The sequence below is a fragment of the Dendrobates tinctorius genome, unplaced genomic scaffold (assembly GCF_039654945.1).
Source record: "Dendrobates tinctorius isolate UK_male_01 unplaced genomic scaffold, ASM3965494v1 ptg000056l, whole genome shotgun sequence".
NCBI classification, from domain to species: domain Eukaryota; kingdom Metazoa; phylum Chordata; class Amphibia; order Anura; family Dendrobatidae; genus Dendrobates; species Dendrobates tinctorius.
The window spans coordinates 5,578,283-5,601,161 of NW_027361724.1; the positions used below are offsets into that span (position 1 = coordinate 5,578,283).

The 22,879-nt window shown below is 46.3% G+C and overlaps 1 protein-coding gene across 1 annotated transcript in view; it reads left to right on the forward strand.

Annotated features, from left to right (window-relative positions):
• The first annotated feature begins 1,757 nt into the window (after window positions 1-1,757).
• The window catches only part of RBM45 (RNA binding motif protein 45), a 34,419-nt gene continuing 13,297 nt past the window's right edge, over window positions 1,758-22,879 (forward strand). Inside the window, exons 1-8 of the mRNA XM_073577448.1 lie at window positions 1,758-2,127; window positions 2,867-2,989; window positions 3,388-3,514; window positions 5,611-5,754; window positions 8,219-8,398; window positions 16,173-16,302; window positions 19,673-19,769; window positions 22,588-22,754. Coding sequence (XP_073433549.1) covers window positions 1,849-2,127; window positions 2,867-2,989; window positions 3,388-3,514; window positions 5,611-5,754; window positions 8,219-8,398; window positions 16,173-16,302; window positions 19,673-19,769; window positions 22,588-22,754 — 1,247 coding nt within the window. The 5' untranslated portion in view covers window positions 1,758-1,848. The remainder of the gene's footprint in view (window positions 2,128-2,866; window positions 2,990-3,387; window positions 3,515-5,610; window positions 5,755-8,218; window positions 8,399-16,172; window positions 16,303-19,672; window positions 19,770-22,587; window positions 22,755-22,879) is intronic.

Sequence of the window (22,879 nt, forward strand, 5' to 3'; positions counted from 1 at the left end):
GCGGACGTCCTCCGTGAAGTTCAACCCACGGCTGCACCTCCTCCGGTCAGCTCCTCCTCCATCGGCATGCGGCTGCCTGCTTACCCCATCTTTAGCATTCGGTGCGCAGGCCTGCCGCAGTATGCGGATGCCGCCGCATGCGTCGTTTTGACGGGGCGGCGTCCGCACCAGAATGCAACACGTTGCGTTCAGCGCAGGTCGGCCTGATAACCAGAGTTCTCCTTGAGACCTCTGTGGTTGTTGATGCCGGATTGCTGTGCATGCCACCCAGTGGTCGGCGCTCATAGCGATGCTGTAAATCTGCTACATAGAGGCGATCTCATCTCTATGTAGCAGAGGCGATTGAGTTGTGGCAGCTTCTAGTCTCCCATAGAGGCTATTGAAGCATGGCAAAAGTAAAAAAAAAGTTTTTAAAAACATGAAAAAAATAAAAAACATAAAAGTTCAAATCACCCCCCCCCTTCGCCCCATTCTAAATAAAATAAAAATAAAATCCCACATACACATATTAGGTATCGCCGTGTTCAGAATCGCCCCATCTATCAATAAAAAAAGGATTAACCCAATCGCTAAACGGCGTAGCGAGAAAAAAAATCAAAACGCCAGAATTACGTTTCTTTGGTCGCGACATTGCATTATATTGCAATAAAGGGCGATCAAAAGAACTTATCTGCACCAAAATGGTATCTCTAAAACGTCAGCTCGGTGAGCAAAAAATAAGCCTTCACCCTACCCCAGATCACGAAAAATGGGGACGCTACGGGTCTGGGAAAATGGTGCAATTTATTTTTTAACAAAGTTTGGAATTTTTTCTCACCTTTTAGATAAAAAGGAACCTAGACATGTTTGGTGTCTATGAGCTTGTAATGACCTGGAGAATCATAATGGCAGGTCAGTTTTAGCATTTAGTGAACCTAGTAAAAAAAAAAAAAAAACAAGTGTGGGATTGCATTTTTTTTTTTTGCAATATCAGCGCACTTGGAATTTGTTTCCCGTTTTCTAGTACACGACACGGTTAAACCAATGGTGTCGTTCAAAAAGTACAACTCGCCCCACAAAAAACAAACAAGCCCTCACACGGCCATATTGACGGAAAAATAAAAAAGGTATGGCTCTGGGAAGGAGGGGAGCGACAAACGAAAACGCAAAACCGAAAAAAGCTCCGGGGGTTAAAGGGTAAAGGATTAATCCCATCTTCACAGACGGAAATTATCAGATAGTTCATGAGCACTTTGGAAATTTACTGCTTATTAAAATTTGCAGCCGCGCTTGCGATATTAACCCTTTTTTTCAGCTTGTTGCCTAGGAGACCGACCACCGCTGCCGCGCTCATCAGCAATTCTTTTGTTGGTTCTTCCGTCTGGCAGCGGCGGTCGGTTTCCAAGGCAATGAGATGTAATAAAACAATTGTTAATTAAAATTTTCAGCCGTTCTTGAGATATTAATAAAACAGCACTGACCGTCGATTTCTGCATAGATGTTTTTTTTTCCTGAGTGGGGAAAAGACTTAAAAGGGTTAGTCCACGCATGGTTGCAATTTTCTGTTAATTTCATGTGGCGTTTAACCATTGAGTTTGCCCCGTGTGGGGGCAGCCAGGTCCATCCCTGTGATGAGGGAGACCCTCACTCTGGGTGACACTAAACATCAGGCTGATGGTGCGGATGAGCTCTGAGGGTGCCGTGCAGCCTCCGGCCACTAGATGTCGCTGCTGTAGGAAAGCGAGGCCGGGTTTACCACAGACGTGTCCGTACGTCACCGGAAGGGGCGGGGCTCGCATTGTGTCCCAGTAACTGCCGCGGAGCGCTCCGCTGTTTCTCGTGTCGCCGCGCCGCTCACACACTGAAGACATGGAGGAAAGCGGCGGGTTTCGCCCATCGGCCGGAAATCTGGACGATCCTCCTAACAGCCGAGTGTTCTTGGTGGTCAGCAAGACGCTGACGGAGGACATGATCCGGGAGAGGTTCGCGGAGTTCGGGGACATCCAGGATATCTGGGTGGTGAAGGACCGACACACCAAGGAGTCCAAAGGCATCGCCTTCGTGAAGTACGCCAGGTCCTCTCAGGCGTGCCGGGCGATGGAGGAGATGCACGGCCGCTGCCTCAACGACAACAGCAAGCCCATCAAGGTGCGCCAATCACAGCGCCGCTCTCATCATTCTGTCTCAGAAAAAAAATATATGCCGCGTTGCGATTGGCTGCCTTTGGTTAAAGTTACTCAGCATCCAATCAGATTCTAGCAAACCTTTCCATTCAGTTTTTTTTTATTGTGTTTTTTTTTTGTTTGTTTTAATCAGCTTTGTGATTGACTGGTAAAATACCAGGAGCCGATCTATAATAACATTTGCTAATACATGAGCATCCAGGACTTTTTTTCTTATAGTCTTTGCTTTTACTACCACTTGCGCTGGGGCGTTCCAAGAGCTGGCTGCTCTAACTGTAAAGAATCCTTCCCTGCATACTTTCTACTGTAATGTCATTGCTTCAGGGTGTGATCCAGGCAGGCTTTGAGGCCAGGTCATCACTTGGAGATCTGAGGTCTGGGTAGAGCTTGTACATTTTTTTACACCATTTTTTAACCCCTTCCTGGCCCTGTAAAGAATCCAGCAGACTGTGGTTACCATTTGTGCCAATCAGATTCTGTCGAGTCCAAATTTTTCAGTAAATTCCAAACTGGAATGATTTATTCCCGATCGGTACAGTCGTCTGTAGCAAGCACCAGTAGCTGTGAGCTCTAGGGGACTGAAAGGCAGCTGTAGAGGTCCGGATATTTTATGCATGTCGGTGCCAGCTCAGACTAACCAATCAATTCCTTTATAACATGGCAGAAGTTTCCCCCTCCCATTTAGTAACTCCCATCTATTTCAGGTCTTTATTGCTCAGTCCCGAGGATCCACAAGCCACAGAGAAGTAGAGGATGAGGAGCTGACGAGGATCTTCGTCATGATCCCGAAAACGTATTCAGAAGATGACATAAAAGCCAGGTTTAAGGTACGAATGCTGGAGATTTCTTGTGTATCGCATCTCATAAATATCTGTGAGGGATGGAGGAAATGACATTAACCATAAATGTGGCTTGGAGCTAAGAACTTGGGGGGTAGGCTTCTCTGCGTAATTATCCTGTGAGCACCACCCCCTTGGCAAAGACCATTAACGAATAGCACTAAATAAACAGTCCCATATTTCTGGAGCCCACTTTGTCAGAGTCAGGTGAAAATGGCGCCATAGGTTGCAAAATGTTAGGGCAGCCTTGTGTTGTGCCTAAATTTTGCAACCACTCAAAGCTCTTTATCCCAGGCCTTAAGGCTTTAGGAACAGAGACTTATCTTGTGCATTTTTTCCAAGTATGTGTAGTGTTTGACACTCAGATATGTTTCTTCTTTCACCAGGAATACGGACCAGTGGAATACTGTTCAATTATCAAGAATAAAACCACGGGCGAGAGTAAAGGATTGGCCTATGTGCGGTTCCTGAAGCCTTCCCATGCGGCTTTGGCAATCGAAAATTGTGACAGAAGTGAGTGCCGTATTCGGAGTTCTACATTTAATGGCCGCAGTCACCTGTAGAGTCTCATGTATCACACAGTGTACCTCGTTGGTTGTCTTTGTGGATATAATTGTACGGAGGGAGTAGCAGTCAACTGCATGTTTCAATGGAGTCAGAAGACTGGTGCCCGTACAGGTGATTCGTCAGATAAATGCAGATGTATGGATGAATAAGTATAAGAAGCGTGCACTGCTGCCTGTCATTGGCCTCCAATCCTTGACTAATGTGGTTAGTGACTGTTGTACATGGCACCGACAAGTGCAGGGCAGCTGCAGGCGAGCGCATGAGAAATCGTCCGTTTCATCCAGAAAACTTGAAAGTGTTTTTTTTTTCTTTTTTTTTTTTTTTTTAATGTTCAACCGTGTGTCCTTTTCTGATGTCCGTATGAGATCAGTATTTATCCATCTACACTAAGACATGTACATGGTCGAATCCAGTTTCCTTGGTTTATAATAGAAATGTATCTGTTAAAAATGAAATGCTCTATATGGGACACTCTTAATGTATGTATTGCAATCCGTGACTTTTTTTTCTTTCTCACGGACAGTCGGGTCGAGAGAATCGTTCATCTAAACAACCCTATTGAATGACGTTAGTCCGTGTGTTGTCCATGTGCTATCAAAGAATCGGGCAGCACACGTGCGATTTATACACTCCTCTGCATAAGCCATTTGACAGCGAATTTATTTTCATGTTTTAAGATCAATTAAAAGATGAGTAAAAAGAGCAAGTGGCCAAGCTTAGGATGGCATATGTAGGATTGCACGGAGCTGCACCGTGCATATTGGGCTTACTGCTCCTCCCAGGGGATCACCTGCTTGAGGGGTCTCTGTTCTCACTGTGACACTCTGGCTGAAGGTTTTTGTACTCTAAGGCCGTGTGCACACATTGCGTGTTTACTCCATTTTTGCTGCGTTTTTTCCAGTGCAGATCTATCACAAAACCTGAAGTGTTTCCTGAAACCAGCTAAGTGAATGAGAATCCTGAAGTCTCATGCACACGCTGCATATTTGCAGAATTAAATCTGCAGCAGGTCAATACTAGCAGCGCTGTTACTGCAGAGTTCACCCGTACTAATGAGTGGGGGATACATCTGCACAAAAAACCGCATGTTCTACCTGCCAAGAGTTGCAGATTTTTGCACCAAATACTTAACGTGTGCACATACCCTAATGCTGATGTCATGAAACCAGGTCTGCTATAGTTAAAGGGGTCGTCCACCTTTGTGTACATTTTTTTTTTTTTTTCTTAAATATATGCAGTTGGGGCTAAGCTTTCCTCCTATAGCTGCTCAATTACACAGTCTATTGCAGGCTGCAAGATGAGCTTAGGGACATGATTTTGTGGCACTATTATGTAGGTAGGACAGGTTCTCCTCCTGCTCTTGTTAGTGCAGCTCTCCTCACAGACAGCACAGCTCTGCAGTCCGTACAATGGCTGCTGGTTGAGGAGCATTGACCAGATCTGTCTGTGTACCGACCAAGCCAAACCTCCAACTCCGACCCCCACAGCCCTGGTCACTACTGATCATTCACATAAAGTGCAGCACAGATTCATCTCAACTAAAAAGCGAGATCCTTCGATCAGGGGCAGAACAGACTTTTATAGGACACTTAATAACTTTCCCAAATTCTTATGAAAATATTTACAGCATATCCTGCATTGTACTTCTGTACCCAATTTATTGTATATTTTAGGAGTCTGAGTCCATTTTATTCTGACTCCGCAGCCCTGGTGCCTGCCCCGTTAACTTGTTCTGCAGTCAGCAATAGACTGTGTAATACAAAATTTTTTAATGAATCCCAATTGCATAAATTATTTTTAGCCCCAAGTGCATTCATTTAAGTAAGAAAAATAAATTGTCACTGAAGATGTATCTGCAAAGATCCTGTCCCCTGTGGGCCCTGTTAGCGTTGGCTGGACAGTATTATTGAAACTACACGTATAATCAGTGGCGTCACGTCTTCGTTATTCGTGCAGCCACACCAGCTGAAACCTAGTTCTAGTATAACCTTAGTTACCCCAGATTGTTCACTGCAGATTTAAATTAATAATTTCATTCTCAGGTTACAAAGCCATCCTGGCAGAACCCCGAAGCAAGGGGGGCGCAACATCAGAAGCCGCAGATTACCACGGCCCCTCTCGCCAGCAGCAGCAAGAGCCTCTGCCGCACGACTCTGCAGGACCCCTGTATTCTTACGGGCAGTCTGGTAGGTATTGCTGCTATAACGTCTAAAATGATAATTTTCTAAGGGTTATTCTCATCTATTATGGCAGAGGCAGAAGCAATTGTCCTTGCTGCACCGTTTCGATAACATATTTATTTTTCTGGGAATTATGGAAACGACGTACCTCAGCGGCAACTTGATTTATTCCTGTTTGGGGACAATTTTTTTTTTATTTATTTTTTTTTTTAAAGGTAATTTTTCAGCAGGATTTCACCCCACAAACTATATAAGCATGTAGGTCTTTCAAAGACCAGTCGAGCAATACCTTTTATATGGTCAGTCCGTTCCCCTGTTAGGCTGTGTTCCCACAATGCGATTTTTAAGCAGCATGATCATTCTTTTGTGCGGAATCGCAAAGAATTGCCGCGATTCCTCACCCATAGGAATGCATGAGAATCGCTTACTTCCCGCATGTGGCTATGCCCACTATGCGGGAAGTTAAGCGTCTCATGTGCGGTTGGTACCCACGGTGTGGAGGAGAGGAGACTGTGCACCAGGCCCTGGGTACCATACCCCTGTAAAAAAAAGAATAAATATAAAATCGGGGTATATTTACCTTCCGACGTCCCGCGCTGCATTCCCGGGCCTCATCGTTCCCAGTAATGCCTTGCGGCAAGGTCCTGTGATGACGTAGTCTCGCGTGACTCTAGCGGTCTCGCGAGATCGCTATAGTAACGCGAAACCAACGTCATCACAGGTCTCGCAAGGCATCGCTGGGAACGCTGAGGCCCGGGATGGCAGCGCGGGACGTCGGAAGGTAAATATACCCCGATTTTTTTTTTTTTTTATCATTTGTAACATTTTATCTTTTACTATTGATGCCGCATAGGCGGCCTCAATAGTAAAAAGCTGGTCACACTTGTCAAACTATGTTTGACGAGTGTGACCAACCTGTCAATCACTTTCCAAGCGATGCTTCAATTCGCTTGGAAAGTGCTTGAGAAAATCGTGGTAAAATCGCGAACAGAATCGCTGTGAAATCACGCGGAAAAAACCACACGATTTCTGGGAAGGAGTCCGGTTTTCAATGTGCGTTTTAAAATGCTACGTGGGCCCATAGCCTTACTGAGAAATCAGTATTTGAACTGATGTGCAAATGAGGCTGTAGATCTGAAGCTTTGGTCACTCCAGCTCTATTCCTCCCGCTGCTTGATTGACTGCCTCTGTGCTGTGACTTTAGGCAAAGGTGTGGTCAGTCGAGGAGGAGGTGCTGAGCAGGGAATAGAGCTGGAGTGACAGAGGCATCAGATCTACCATAGTGCTTCAGCCTCCTTTGTCAATTAAAACGCAGATTTCTCAGTAATGTAGGAATGGACTGGCCATGTAAAGGTATTGCTGGTCTTTGAAAGAGCTACATGCATGTATAAATAGTTTGGTGGGTGAAATTCTGCTGATACCCTTTAATGCACTCTGTAAGGCTATGTGCACATGTAGATTTTTGGGTGTGGGGATTTTGGAGAGAAAACCGCAGGTAAATCCGCAGGACAAAAGTCCTGCGGTTTATCTGCGGATTTGCCTGCAGTTTTACACCTCATAATGGATGTAAAACTGCAGCGTTTCTGCACCAAACAATTGACATGCTGCGGATTATACACTGCAGCAAAACCGCGCGGAAAAATCCGCAGCATGTGCACTGCGTTTTTTTTTTTTCCATTGAAAATAAAGGTACTGTACAACGCAGCAGAATCTGCTGCGTTTCTGCAGAGCCAAAACCGCTGCGGAAACGCAGCAGATTTCACTACGTGTGCACATACCCTTAAGTTATATATAGTGGTTTGTGCAGTTAAATATGATTGATTATTACAGCCAGTTCTTTAATGTGGATGATTTGATCGATCATGTACCGCTTGTCAGATCTCATATACAGAATTTCTAGAGAACTGTTTTCTCTCCCTGAATGTAGACACCTTCATATCAGCTTAGAAATGAATTAGTAAAATGAAGTTACTTAATTGCCGTATTCCCTAGTCACTTTTCTAGGACGTCTAATAAAAGACCAGCATAAATGGCACAGAATAAGGTTTCCTTCCCACTGCTCTGAGGGTTGAATTGGCAGTTTCGCCACTTATGTTGGATATCACAATGTCTTGCATTTCTTGTTGTAACATAACCCCAATGTCGGGCCCTTCTGGAGCAGTTGTCAGCAAATATGGACCTGATCTGTCAGCTGACGTGTCTGCTCTAGTAAGTCCTTATATTCGGCATGTAGCAATATTTGAGGCATCTCTTCTCTTACCTCTTACGTTTTGTGTTCCTTCTGATCTTTTTTTTTTTTTTATAAATTAACTTCTGGGTGTTAATATTCCCTTCGTAAAATTTGCCCAGTTTTGATGTTTGCATTCAGTCATGTGCTAAATTCTTACAGTTTTAGGACCAAGGAGCAAGAGTATCTATCTTAAATAATGTTTACAGGACACTGACCACTTTCTGTATTTCTCCTTTTCAGATCAATACGACTATTCCCATTATGACAAAGCGGGAGATGGCCGAGGCCAGGAAAGTGTGTCCAAGCGTCTGACGGTTGTGTCCCGAGTGCCCTTGGTCCAGGATCAGATCTACAGTTTATTCGATCTTATTCCAGGACTCGAGTTCTGCGAGGTCCAGCGCGACATGTTCTCATCATTTGGTAAGGTTTCTTCTTTTGGGAAAACTGCACTGGTTTTACCCTTTTGACTTTGCCCCACTTGTTAAAATCCTCCTGAGGACCCAATATTCCATTTAATGGGCAATTCGACAAACCCCCGTGACTTTTCGCTCTGCAATTTTACCTTCATCAGACTGATTGCCGCTGTCAGATGAAGACTCGAGCAGATAGAAGACCAGCGCTGTGAGGAAAGGCAACATTCTTGGTGCCGACCATTGTCGCCTATTCTATTTGCTTGAGTCTTCGTTTGATGGTGAAACAACCCAAAGGCTCACGTGTATTAGTCTAATTGCTTTTTAATAGTTTCCCTCACATTACAGGAGTGCCAGGGTGCTCATTAGAAAGGTGTCTTACCCATTCACGCTATACGTTAAAGTCCTAGCTGTTAAAGCTGTACAGCACAGCTCAGTTCAGTATGTTTCGCCCGCTGTTGGGTACTACAAATCAGATCCTGGTTGAAGGGAACCTGACACATGAAAAAAGACTATTGATCTCCAGATTAATAGTGTTCTGACCCTGTCTGGCACCCGCACTTTGATCCACATTGCCAGTAGGAAATTAACTTTATTTCTCCCCGTAACATTCAGGTTTCAGTCATGGGGGTGGTGCTGGCATGAAGTCAGACACTACCTAAACAAGATAGATCACCGATACTGTGAATGAGACCTCCAGCAAACAAAAATCCCCCCTGAGAAGTAGGGATTTTTGTGTACTCACCGTAAAATCCTTTTCTCTGAGCCATTCATTGGGGGACACAGAGACAGTGGGTGTTATGCTGCTTGCCACTAGGAGGACACTAAGTAAACCAGAAAAAAAAGTTAACTCCTCCCCTGCAGTATACACCCTCTCGCTGGATTGAGATTTCCTCAGTTCTTGCTTAGTGTCTATAGGAGGCACTTGGGCCTAGTTTCAGACCCCACCGTTTTTATTTGATTTTTGGTTTTTCTGTAAATTTTTATTTTTTAATTAACGGAGTGAAGTGGGCGACGGTTCCTTTCTACGGCCCGCTCTCCCCCGAACCAACAACAGGCAAGCACACGGAGTATACCTCCCCGTACACTTTCCTGCGACGATTGGGGCTGATTCCTCTGGCGATGACGGCGATGATCTTTACGGTCCTGGTAATCCACGGATACGAGGGCAAGCGCATGGATTGCAATGGAGAAGACTGGAACAGCGCTTCCAAAGAATGCCCTGAATCAGCCCCATAGCTCTCCATCCCCCTGCCATAGGGAGGATCGATTGAGCATACCCCTTTAAGAACTCCTCCAGCTCTGCTACATCAGCCCAGGAGGATAAGAATACCTGCAGGGATGGCCCCGGACAGTGCGGCCTGCCTGAGCACTGGAATAGAGGTATGGGGTCGGGTCCTGGTCCCCGGGAGAAGCGCTGACTTGGCGTCAGCGGCAGTGCACCGGCGCCCCATCACGGCCCCCCCGCTCTCGGCGCTTACCGCGGGTCGGCCAAAAATTTAGTCCCCCGGCTTTTCCGGCCTACTAGGCCGCAATTTGAATAGCGCAGCTCGCGCTAACCTCGCCGCCCCCTCCTCTTCGCACCTCTCATTCCTTACGAGACGTGCAATTCTAATCTCAGGGGCCATGTCTTTTACCTCAGGCTGCTCTGGACACGAGCTGTGAGGCATGCACTCTGCCAGACACCGGGTGACACCACAGGGCCACCGTTTTCCTCCCGGGGGACCCAGCACAGGACCGGGGTAAGCTACATCTGCCCTCAGATTAAAGCTTAACCCCTTCCTGGAATATTCCCTGCAGCTGCAGACAGACTCTGACATTAACCCTTTCAGGAGCGCTATGTCTCAATCTAAGGAGGCTGATCGGACTGCTAAGAAGCACACTGCGTTTCTTACCGTGTGTACCACTTGCAAGTCTGCCTTACCCAGTGCACAGACTAATCCATTATGCACGGACTGCGACCTGGCCTGCGCTCAAACACCCCTCGCTGCCACTGCTGACGGCCTTCCTGCGTTTAGTACCCCTGAGTGGGCTGCGTCCCTTTCACGGTCGGTGGAGTCTCTGACCCAGGCTATATTCTCCCTCCGGGAGGACGCATTAAATCAGAAAGCGTCCTTTCCTCCCCAGGAGGGCTATGGCGTCGGCCGGGAACCGTCCACCAGCAGGGGCCGTACTCGTTCAAGGGGTGGTCAGGCTAGAAAGCGGACCCATGACGCATCCCCTAGTCCCGTTCGCGCCTCAGGATCGGCGACTCCCATCTCTCGCTCTCCCTGTCCTGAGGTTCATAGCGAGCACGACCCTGAATTCGAATCTGACATGTCAGCCCCTCAGAATCCCCCAACTGATCAAGAGTCGCTTGATTCTCTTATAGAATCAGTCAACAGGATTCTGAAGTTGGATGAGGAAAATATTCCCGCTCCAGCACACCCTAACTCATTTAAGAAAACCAAGCGTGTGCGCAGGTTATTTACCAGCCATCCAGAGTTTAAGGAAATTGTCCAGAAACATAGGGATCGTCCACATAAGCGGTTCACAGGGCAAAGGTCTACTCAGGCTAAATACCCTTTTGATCCAGACCTAATGAAGGATTGGTTACTGTCCCCTTCGGTGGACCCTCCTGTATCGCGTCTTGCTTCTAAAACGCTCCTATCCGTTTCTAAGGGCTCCTCAGTCAGAAACCCCTCCGATCGTCAAATTGACTACCTTGCCCGCTCAGTTTTTGAACCATCAGGAGCGGCGCTTTTTCCATCTTTCGCGGCAATTTGGGTCACTAAGGCAATGGCCGCTTGGGCAGAAGTCTTGATTACTTCCTTCCAGGGCACCAATCTTCCTCCGGAGGCAACCACTGTCGCCAGGCAGATAATTCACGCAGCGGACTTAGTAGTAGACGCTTCTTTTGATGCCACAAATTTTGCTGCTCAAACTGCCGCTAATGCGATCTCCATTAGAAGAGCCCTATGGCTCCGTGACTGGCAGGTGGATGCCACATCTAAAAGATCGTTGACTTCTCTCCCCTTTCAAACGGGTCGTCTTTTTGGAGAGAAATTGGACCAGCTCATTTCTGATACTACCGGAGGGGGAGGGAAAGTAAACTCCTTCCTCAACAAAAGGCTGTTTGGCCGTTTCGCAACCAACAGCCAACGCGTTTCGATCTTTTCGCAACAATTCCGGTTGGTCCTCCTCTACCTTCTCTTCCGGATCAGGTCGGTTCCCGCGCGGAGACAGAGGCTCCCAGGTCTCATACAGACCTAACCACTCTTGAAAACCCAGGCCTAGGGCTTCTGGATCCAGGGGAGCCAGATCTCATAGATCTACCCAGTGATTTGTTGCGGTATCCGGCGGACACCGACAAAGTAGGCGGTCGCCTACTTTCCTTCAGCCACACCTAGCTCGCGGTCGTCCACGACAAGTAGGTCAGGGAGCTGGTGTCCTCCGAATACAAGATAGAATTTTCTTCTCCCCCACCAACTCGGTTTTTCCTTTCCTCTCTCCCCCAAGAAAAAGACAAGAGCCTTCCTTCGGGCTGTTCAGGCTGTGCTAAGGGAAGGAGTCATCATTCCGGTCCCTCATCACGAAAGGTTCAGGGGATTTTATTCAAACCTTTTTGTGGTTCCAAAAAAGGACGGGACGATGCAACCCATTCTGGATCTCAAACTGTTAAATCAGTTTGTCAAGTTACGGCGATTCCGAATGGAATCTCTCCGATCAGTTGTCGCTTCCATGGAAAAAGAGTTCCTAACATCCATCGACATCAAGGACGCTTACCTTCACATTCCGATCTGCCCGTCCCACCAGCACTTCCTGCGTTTTGCAATTCACAAGGAACACTTCCAGTTCGTTGCCTTGTCCTTCGGACTCGCCACCGCCCCCAGGGTCTTTACCAAGGTCATGGTGGCTGTCATGGCCATTCTCCACTCTCGGGGAGTAGTGGTGTTACCGTATCTGGACGACCTGCTCATCAAGGGTCCGTCCCTTCCAGCCTGTGAGGAATCCGTGGATATAACAGTAAATACACTTTCTCGCCTGGGGTGGAAGATAAACTTCGAAAAGTCTCTCCCAAAACCGGCTCAGCAGATTTCCTTTTTAGGAATGATCTTGGACACTTCCCGCGGGTTGGTCATTCTCCCTCCAGAAAAGACCCAAGCCTTACATCAGGCAGCGTGGACTCTTTCCCTACCAGTTTCTCACTCCATTAGTTTCAGCATGAGAGTTCTTGGAAAGATGGTGGCTGCAATGGAAGCAGTTCCATTTGCACAGTTCCATCTCCGTCCCTTACAACATGCATTGCTGTTAGCTTGGGACAAGAACCCGTTCTCCCTGGACCGTCGGATTCTTCTGTCCCTGCGAGTCAGGCAAGCCCTCAGGTGGTGGACACTGAGGTCCTCCCTGAATCAAGGGAGGTCTTTTCTCCCAGTAAGATGTTTGGTAGTAACCACTGATGCAAGTCTTCTCTGCTGCGGTGCAGTCTTTCGTCACCACACGGCACAGGGTCTTTGGTCAACACGATAGTCACGTCTCCCCATCAACATTTTGGAGATACGGGCGATCAGATTAGCTCTATGGAGTTTCCACCATCTCCTCGCAGGTCACCCCATCAGGATCCAATCCGACAACGCCACGGCTGTAGCGTATATCAACCGCCAGGGAGGTACCCAGAGTAGGATGGTCATGCACGAAGTGAGTCACATCCTCCATTGGGCCGAGACCAACCATTCGCCCATCTCAGCAATCCACATCCCGGGCGTAGAAAATTGGGCGGCAGATTTTCTCAATCGCCAAGGCATTGCCTCGGGAGAGTGGTCTCTTCATCCGGAAGTCTTTCAGCAGATTTGTCATCGTTGGGGAGACTTCGGATGTGGATCTCATGGCCTCAAGACTAAACAACAAGGTTCCTCGGTTCAATGCGCGATCCATGCGCCATCAGAGCGGACGCCCTAGTTCTGCCATGGCACCCCCTCTTCCCTTGCTTCCGAGGGTCATCAAGAAGATCAGAACGGAGGGAGTACCAGTGATCCTAGTCGCGTCAGCTTGGCTGCGCCGAGCATGATATGCAGAACTAATACAACTAGTCGCCGACGTCCCCTGGCGACTTCCAGATCGCATGGATCTACTCTCACAGGGCCCGATTTGACTCCGGGGCCCTGTCTTTGACGGCGTGGCCGTTGAATCCTGGATTTTAGCACAGGCTGGGTTCTCTCACGACGTGAATTCCACCATGATTAGTGCTAGGAAGCCTGTGTCCATGCGCATCTATCACCGCACCTGGAAAACCTTCTTTTCGTCGTGCAAGGATCATGGTCGATCACCTCTGGTGTTTTCCATTCCGGCCATATTGGAATTCCTTCAATCCGGATTAAAATCAGGCCTCGCGCTTAGCTCGCTCAAGGGCCAAATTTCGGCCTTGTCAGTGCTTTTCCAACCGACCTTAACCTGGTTCTCGGGGCCTTACAGGAGGCTCCTTTCGAACCGCTGCAGGACGTGTCACTGACCGTCCTCTCTTGGAAGGTGGTCTTTTTAGTGGCAATTACATCAGACGAGTTTCGGAATTGGCAGCCCTTTCCTGCCGTTCTCCGTTCCTGAATTTTCATCAGGACAAGGTAGTTCTCAGGACGTCCCCGTCCTTCCTGCCCAAGGTCGTCTCCTCTTTCCATCTCAACGAGGAAATTGTTTTGCCTTCCTTTTGTACGGCGCCAGTCCATCGCATTGAGAAGGCCCTCCACACCCTGGATGTGGTTAGAGCGCTGAGACGTTACATCTCGCGGATGGCTCCCTTCCGCAAGTCAGATGCCCTGTTCATACTTCCAGATGGGCATAGGAAGGGTCTAGCCGCGTCAAAAGCAACGCTAGCCAGGTGGATTCGCTTGGCGATTCAGGAACGTGCCTGTCCCAACGGGGATTAAGGCGCACTCTACCCGGTCATGGGTGCCTCTTGGGCCATTCAGCACCAGGCCTTGGCAGAACAGGTCTGCAAGGCTGCGACTTGGTCCAGTCTGCATACTTTTACAAAACATTACCAAATTCATTCTCAGGCCTCTGCGGATGCAGCTCTCGGCAGACACATCCTGCAATCAGCAGTACCTCAGTGTTGACTCAGTGGTACATGGGGTATTAGCAGATGTATGCTCCCCACCCAGGGACTGCTTTAGGACGTCCCACTTTCCCCCAATGAGGCGTAGGAGAAATAGGAATTTTTGTGTACTCGCTGTAAAACCCTTTTCTCCGAGCCATTCATTGGGGGACACAGCGCCCCACCCTGTTTAGCCTACTGGCTCATTGTAACATTCTTACTTTGTGACATAGTTATGGTTTTTGTTGACTGTTAGCTCCTACTGCTTTTTTTTACCGAACTGGAGAAATCTCATCCAGCGAGAGGGTGTATACTGCAGGGGAGGTGTTAACTTTTTTTTTTTTTGGTTTACTTAGTGTCCTCCTAGTGGCAAGTAGCATAACACCCACTGTCTATGTCCCCCAATGAATGGCTTGGAGAAAAGGATTTTACGGTGAGTACACAAAAATCCCTATTTCTCAGGGGGGATTTTTGTTTGCTGGAGGTCTCATTCACAGTAGCGGTGATCTATCTTGTTTAGGAGACAACCCATGTAATTATGGTAGTCTCCAGCGGCATAAAAGTATAGATCAATTTTGGGACCACTCAGTGCTGCTGCCATCATGTGCAGCGTAGAGCCTGACGGTGAGGGATCCCTGTGGAGCCAGTCCATCTGTAACTGGTAGTATCATTTTGTAGGGATGGTAAGTGTCTTGGTAGACTGCAAAACCAACCCTTTCATTGGATTGGGATTCTAAAACGCAAACAACTGGATCACGAGAGATTGCGACCTTCAACTGGACCATCAGATAAAGAGAAGCTGACTGTACCGTTGACTTCTGGAATTGTGTGCCATCTTTACACTGATCGTTCGGTGTCAAACATTGATTGTACCACTGACCAGCCAGGATCAGACGGTGACTGTGTCTTGACCAGGAATCGGATATTGACTGCTGCACTTACTGACTGTACAACTGAAGAAGCCGGTTCTGGATGAGTAATGTACTGCTGACCATACTGCTGACTACTCGAGACCCAGATGTATCCCAGAGATCGCCAGCAATGACTATACTAGTGACCATCAGAAATAGGAAGCTGGCACCGTGTACCCCGAGGAACAGGCAATAATTATTCCACTGTCCAGAAGACAATGCTTTGCTGACTGTACCACTTACCACCAGGGAGCATAAAATCGCTGATCTTCAGGTACCAACGGCTGCTTGAGAGAACCAAAAATGACCACGTCGGACTAGTTATTGATCTTACTACTGACCTCCGGGTAGAGGACATTGACTGTACAGGGCTGGATGCTGACTGTACTGTTTACCACCAGGTACCGGATGCCGACTGTACCACTAATCACCAGGCACCAGATGCTTAATGTTCCGTTTACCACCAGGGACCCTGATGCATAATGTGCCACTAACCACCAGGGAATGAACCCTAGCTGACCTCTAGGGGCCTCTTGCAGATTTGTGCCATTGCCCTGGGGTAAGTACAAAGCAGCGGAGCTGTTTAAGGCATTGACACTTCCGATTTATGTCCTCGTCCCATTGCATATGGCGGTGTGGGCTGTCACAGCTTTGGAAAGGTTCAGTGTGTGAGCATACAAAAGTCCCAGGGTAAGTTTCCATTAGCGTGCACTTCAGTAAGTCTTCCTGCATTGTATGGGTTGATAGTTAGGATAACACCAGTTGATTTCTGCCACCTCCTTGACATTTTCGTTATTCTTTGGTAGCTTACGCCGTGGTGCAGTATCAGAATATCTCATCCGCCATATATGCCAAGTACAAGCTACACGGGTTTGAGTATCCCCCCGGAAATCGTCTGGGAGTCACTTATCTGAGTGATGGAGGTGACGGCACAGAGTGAGTATGATCATGAATCCACTGTCCAAGCGGCGAGGTCCATGTCTCACCCAATATATCTGTACACGAGTTATATTTCAAGATTAGGTAGCGGTGTCCATCACTAATAATATTAATAAGACAGAAGATGGGGTTTTAGATTAGTGACAAAATAACAATTGGGGGTATTGTAAGCTGCTTGCTCTGATTTACCTGCAAAGATTACTGCATGGTAGGAAATTTTCTATTACCTACATGAGCTACTTACGGGTTTGAACCTGTCCCTGATTGCAGTGTCTTGTACTGGGCTGCTCGCTGTAGTTTTGATAAAATCACTCTTATAGGCATGAGATAATCACTAAAGGACTAGTAAACCTGCTGACAGGTAGTCCTTCATATTCATGAGCTGTGTATAACCCTGCCTCCACCACTGATTGGCAGCTTTCTGTGTGCACTGTGCATAGGCAGAAAGCTGCTACTGGTGTGGGGGCGGGGTTACACAGAGTTCAGCATTAGAGAGTTGTTGGATCTGCAGCAGAGAAAACTGATTTTTATCAAAACTGCAGCAAGTGTCTACTGGAATCAGGGTCTCTGTATCTACACCATACTGCTCTCAGATTAGGCGGCAAAAACCTGCTGACAGATTCCTTTTAAACCCAGCAGAGCCCTGTGGTTGTCATTGCCGGGTTGCTATGAGCGCCGCCCAGCGGTCGGTGCTCATAGCAAGTGAGCATTTCTGCTACACACAGGCGATCTGATCATCGCCTGTGTGTAGTGGAGGCGATCGGATTATCGCAGCTTCTAGTCTCTCATAAAGACTATTGAAGCAAGTGAAAAATAAACAAAATATTATATATGTGCGTGTGTAATTTCAAATCACCCCCATTCTTTCCATTCAAAATAAAAGAATTAAAAATACACATTTGGTATCGCTGCATTCAGAATCGCCCGATCTATCAAGATGTAAACGAGTTAATATGATCGTTAAACGGCGTAGCGAGAAAAAAAAGTTAAAACGCCATAATTCAATTTTTTTATTTTTTTTTTGGTCGCTACAATATTGCCTTAAAATGCAATAACTGGCGATCAAAAGATTGTATCTGCACCAAAATGGTATAATTAACCCCTTAACGACCAGAGGTTTTATTTTTGGTTTTGCAATTTCATTTTTTGCTCCCCTTTTTCCCAGAGCCATAACATTTTTTATTTTTAGGGTCAAAATGGCTGTGAGTTTTTTTTTTTTTTTTTTTTGGGCAGGAACTTTTGAATTATTCCATTAAACACATCATGTACTGGAAAACGGGCGGGGGGAAATTCCAAATGCAGTAAAATTGCAAAAAAAATGCAATTCCACAGTTGTTGAGGTGTTGTTTTTTTTTGTGTTTTTTTTTATTTATACCATGTTCAGTAAATGCTAAATCTGATCTGCCATTATGATTCTCCAGGTCATTACAAGTTCATAGACACCAAGCATGTCGAGGTTCTTTTTTTATTTGAGTGGTGTAAAAAAATTCCAATGTTTGTTAAAAATAAAAATTGCGCCATTTTCCGATACTTGTAACGTCTCCATTTTTCATGATCTCGGGTTGGGTGAGGGTTATTTTTTGCACGCTGAGCTGATGTTTTTAATGATAACATATTGGTGCAGATACGATCTTTTGATCGGCTGTTATTGCATTTTAATGCAATGTTGCGGCGACTAAAAAAGAAACGTAATTCTAGCCTTTTGACTTTTTTTCTCGTTACACAGTTTAGCGATCGGGTTAATTTTTTTATATTGTGATTGGGCGATTCTGAACGCGGCGATACCTAATATGTGTATATTTGATTTTTTTTTTTTTTTTTTTATTTTGAATGGGGCGAAAGGGGGGTGATTTGAACTTTTTATATTTTTATTTTTTTAATATTTTTAACAACATTTTTTTCCCTTTTGGCATGCTTCAATAGCCTCCATGGGAGACTAGAAGCTGCCATAATGCGATCGGCTCTGCTACATACAGGCGATGATCAGATTGCCTGTAGGTAGCAGAATTGCCCGGCAGGGACAACCATAGAGGCCTGCTGGAGACCTCTGTTTGTCATGCAGATGGGCGGGATTTCCAATGTGCTTTCCGGAAGCGCAAATTAAATGCCGCTGGGCATCACTAATAGCCTGTAAGCCAGACACTGTGCACTACCTGTGTGTGACCAGCGCCCTACACAAGCCTCATCCGTGCACATGTACGATACTAGGCGACTGCCCCGTTCCTTGAATGGTCGATGTGTGAGGGGTTGTCTCATCACTGTTTTGAACTGTTGTTGTCTCCACATTTATCACGGGGGCTACTGCACCCTGCAGGGCAGTAGTATTGTGACCTGCTGTTGGCTGCCCTTTTTTTTTTTTTTTTTTTTTCTGTTTCCCGTATATCTTATGCCACCCGTGAAAAGTTTTGCGTTCCCGATGCATCACTTCATCACTTCTAGTCCCGTGTGGAATGATGCCCTATGGTCAAGTGAAGTCCTTGGACCCTCACATCCATGTCTCCATGTCTGAGTGTATGCCTCCATCATTAACCATCCAGTGCACATGCTCAGAATTTCCCCGTCTGGCCTCCACTATTGATGACTGACCCAGGGGGTGAGAAAAGTATTTCGGTTACTATCAGGCTTCACTTCATAAAGGGCTGATCTTTGTGACACAACGCCATACTTCCTTTTACGGTTTCCTGTCCTACCCGCTTTACATCACGGCTCACTATGGCGGGGGTCCGAGCTCGTGGTTGTGCAGAACAATCGCAGGACTTTGTACGAGGAGTATCTCCTATCTCTATAGGACGGAGTCCTCACTCCTCCGTATGTTGGTGCTATATGATTGAACAAAACTGCATGCGTAGTATAAGCCATGCTGACACATTTAGTAGCCAGCATGTTTTTCAGTAGGTAATCATGCGACCTTTCTCCTGCTTTTAATCTGTCTCTGCCCTGTATACATTCACCCTTCAACATCAGAGGTCCAAGCTATACAACTCTTCTTGCCTTCTGCCACCACTAGAGGGGGCTTATTGCATTTTGCTTGTACATTGAACTCCATAATAAACCAGTATACAGCGAGGTTGCCCTAGTGGTGGCTCTAGACATAGTTCATTCCTAGACTAGAGATTGTATCAGTTTGGAAGTTGTATCCTAACCTTAGGATACGGGATAGTATCTTGCTTGGTGGGGGTCCTACCACGGCGACCCTCACCAGTCCCAAGAGCAGGACTGTCTGAATCAATCATATTTCCCTCTGCTCCATTCTATGACGGATGGAGCCCATGGGATAGGACATAACTTCCGCACTCGGTACAATCCCTTTAAAAATAAAAAAAAATAATCTAAATTTAACCTGGTTTTTTTTTTTTTTTTCCCCTAGACTTCTTAAAAAAATGGCATCCACCATGGTGGCTGCTCAGGTAAATTCAATGGTTTGGGGTCCCCAAGTTTCCCAACAATACCCACCGACGGGGCCTGTAAGTATTTTAATCCATATCTATTGAGATAATGTCTTTTCTGTCTCTGTGGCTCAGCAGCACATTCCTACACTCTTGCTGTCGTCTTCAGCCATCATTAGCTTCTAACAGCTGCGAGTGGAGCAGAGCGCAGCAAACTCAGTTAACTCCACTGGCAATCTGTGATGGCAGCATTCACAGCACGTGGGTTGTCGGGGGGGGGGGGCCTGCTGAAGAACCCTGTGCCTGTCATGATGGGACTACTATGAAAGCTAGCCTGTGACTTGTTTTTTTGTTACACACAGCAATACCACCGTGCTGCTGTTTATAATACAAGCGATCAGAAAATCACAGGTTCAAGGGACTACAAAATACAGTAAAAAAAAAAAAAAATGAACACCCCATTTCATGTATAATAATCTTTGGAGGCGGATTCTCAGGGAGATCTATGTCCGGCCCATAGATCTTAACTGCTCATTTACATATTACGAAAATGTGGATTTCTCTGGTATAACCCATCAGATCGCAGATATCAAGGTATCTTTTTATTCAGCTTCCTATGACCTACGTGCCCATATAGATGACTTAGAAAGGGAGATCCAGCTCACATATTCCCTTTTCAAGGAAGTTTTATACAAGAGGATTATTAAAGGAGGCTTCTCATTAGAAACTGTCTTTGAAAATGTGGCCCCTGGCTGATTCTCCTGGTCCTGTTCCCACCACCCTCGGCAAATAACTGATTTTGGCAGGAAAAGCCACATCCCATTAGGAACTTCTTGTGATACAAGTACACCATGACTTCACAATCAGAGTTGATCGAATAGCTTTGGATAAGAGCTCATCTGGATACCTGGAGCGCTCCCGATCAGTTGTTCGGCTCCGCAGCTGCATTTGTCTCGGCTGCATGACAGTAACAACACATGCATGGAGAGGCTGTTTGTTGGGCTCTCCCTGCATGTGTTGTGACAGTGAAAGAGCTGTGACACGTGCAGCTGCGGAGCCAAACAGCTGATCATCGGGAGCGCTCCAGGTATCGGGGTTCCCGATGCAGCTATTCGGTAAGCACTTATCAGAGGCTATAAGATCAACCCTAGTCACAATACAATTAGTTTGCTTCCTTGTGGTCCTGACCTGCGGGGACAAGTCTCATACATCTTCTATCCATGTGAAATCTCTGATAATGTAGTACTATCTTCTCTGTATGTATGAACATACCCCGTGATTATTCTATGGGGCGGGGGATTACCAATTTTTGGTTGGCGTTTTCTTGGTTGAGCTCTGTACACTCGGCTCTCCTCTCTGATCAGCAGCTCTTGTCCTTATACCGTCATCTTTTCATGTTTGCAAAATGTCCAAGGACGGTGTGACCTTTAAGGGGATTATTCTATTTGGTGAGGTCTGTGCGCTTTACAGAAAACTAAGCCGTGCTTCACCAGGCTGGACGTGACACCCTGCTTGTCATAGGTCTGTTACCAACTCCCCGGGACCCGCTGCAGACACATCAGAAATGCAATCCTATCATTGTGAAACCCCTATATCATAAAGGCGGCCTTGCAGAATATCAAACACGTGAATGCTCAGCCAAGCATTTCTGCTCTCTGGAGGTGGTGTAGTCAGCTGTGCTAGTCCATTCAGCATGAACATATAATATGTCACGAAAAAACAATCTCTGGGATATGCTGAAAACTTCCAGTCATAGTCATACATGTAACTTTGTATGTAACCCCCTTCTCATGTACAGCACCATGGAATTAATGGCGCTATATAAATAAATAATAATACAGTGTGACAAGTCGGATTTGAAAAATTTGGCCTGGTCTCTAAGGGTTTAATATATAACGGACACATACGCACTAATATATACAGTATATCACAACATCACTGAGCTGATGGATGTTAGAGACCTTGTTCTTCTCCATCTTCCGTCTGGAGACATGCTAGTCCAGTTCTGCACCTTTACCCTCAGTTTCTTTTCGAAAGACTGTGATGGTCTTGGAGGAATTTGGGGTCTTTATCACGTTGGAACACTGCAGTGATGTAGTCACTGAGGAGTGAAAGATGATTCCAGCGGCCAACGGTGAAGCTCTAGTGAACGCCATGGCCAAGAGTTCTGGCAGTGCTGGAAAATAATGGTGGCCACACAAAATATTGACACTGTGGGCACAATTTAGCCGTTTTCACTTAGGGGTGTACTCACTTTTGTTGCCCGTGGTTTAGACATTAATGGCTGTGTTGAGTTATTTAGAGGACACCAAATTTACACTGTTATACAAGCTGTACACTTGACTACTTTACATTGTATCACTGTCAGATGTTCAGTTTTGTCCCATGAAAAGATACAATAAAAAAGTGAGGTGTGTAGATAGCTATATGATGTATCACACATACACACAGCTTCAGGCATGGTCTATTCGCCATTAGAGCTCAGACACACCTGAGCAAATAAAAGACCTTGACTGGAGTGAATGGGAGCGACCATTCCCACTCAGAGCTCTTCTGGTCACTCCTCAATCCTGGACCCAAAATTCGACCCATATGTATTTAAAAGAAAAAATCTCTAACCTATTGTTACTAGAGCCTTCAATTATGGGACTTGCATCACATAATATAATATTACCATGAGGAAATCCCTCTTTTTACCCTTCTGTCTCTCTAAGTGTGTATCACTTTGTGTAATTTTGGCTGTATCAGTGGAGTATAATCCTAACTAGTCCAGGGGCAGGGTTAAATTGTGTGGAGCACACTTTCCGTTTCCTTCCCCCCCCTCCTCGTCTGACATGGTTGCTTGTTGTTTGCAGTATTCAGTAGGGTTTTCACGGTGAATCTTTTTTGTCTGCAGGCCTATGATCGACCATATGCTTCCCCTGTTGCCTCCCAGCTTCAGACAGACGCTACCCTTCCCGCATACAAAAAGAAGGCGCACGTCGATGCACAGTGCAAGGAGAGACTGTTCATTGTGTTCAACCCTCATCCCCTGAGCCTGGACGTGATGGACGACGTTTTCTGGTAGGGCTCGCCGATTACAGTAGCACCCCTTACTGACACTTGGGCATGAATTATAGCATAATAATTTTATTTTTATAGCGCCAACATATTCCGCAGCACTTTACATTATAGAGGGGACTTTTACA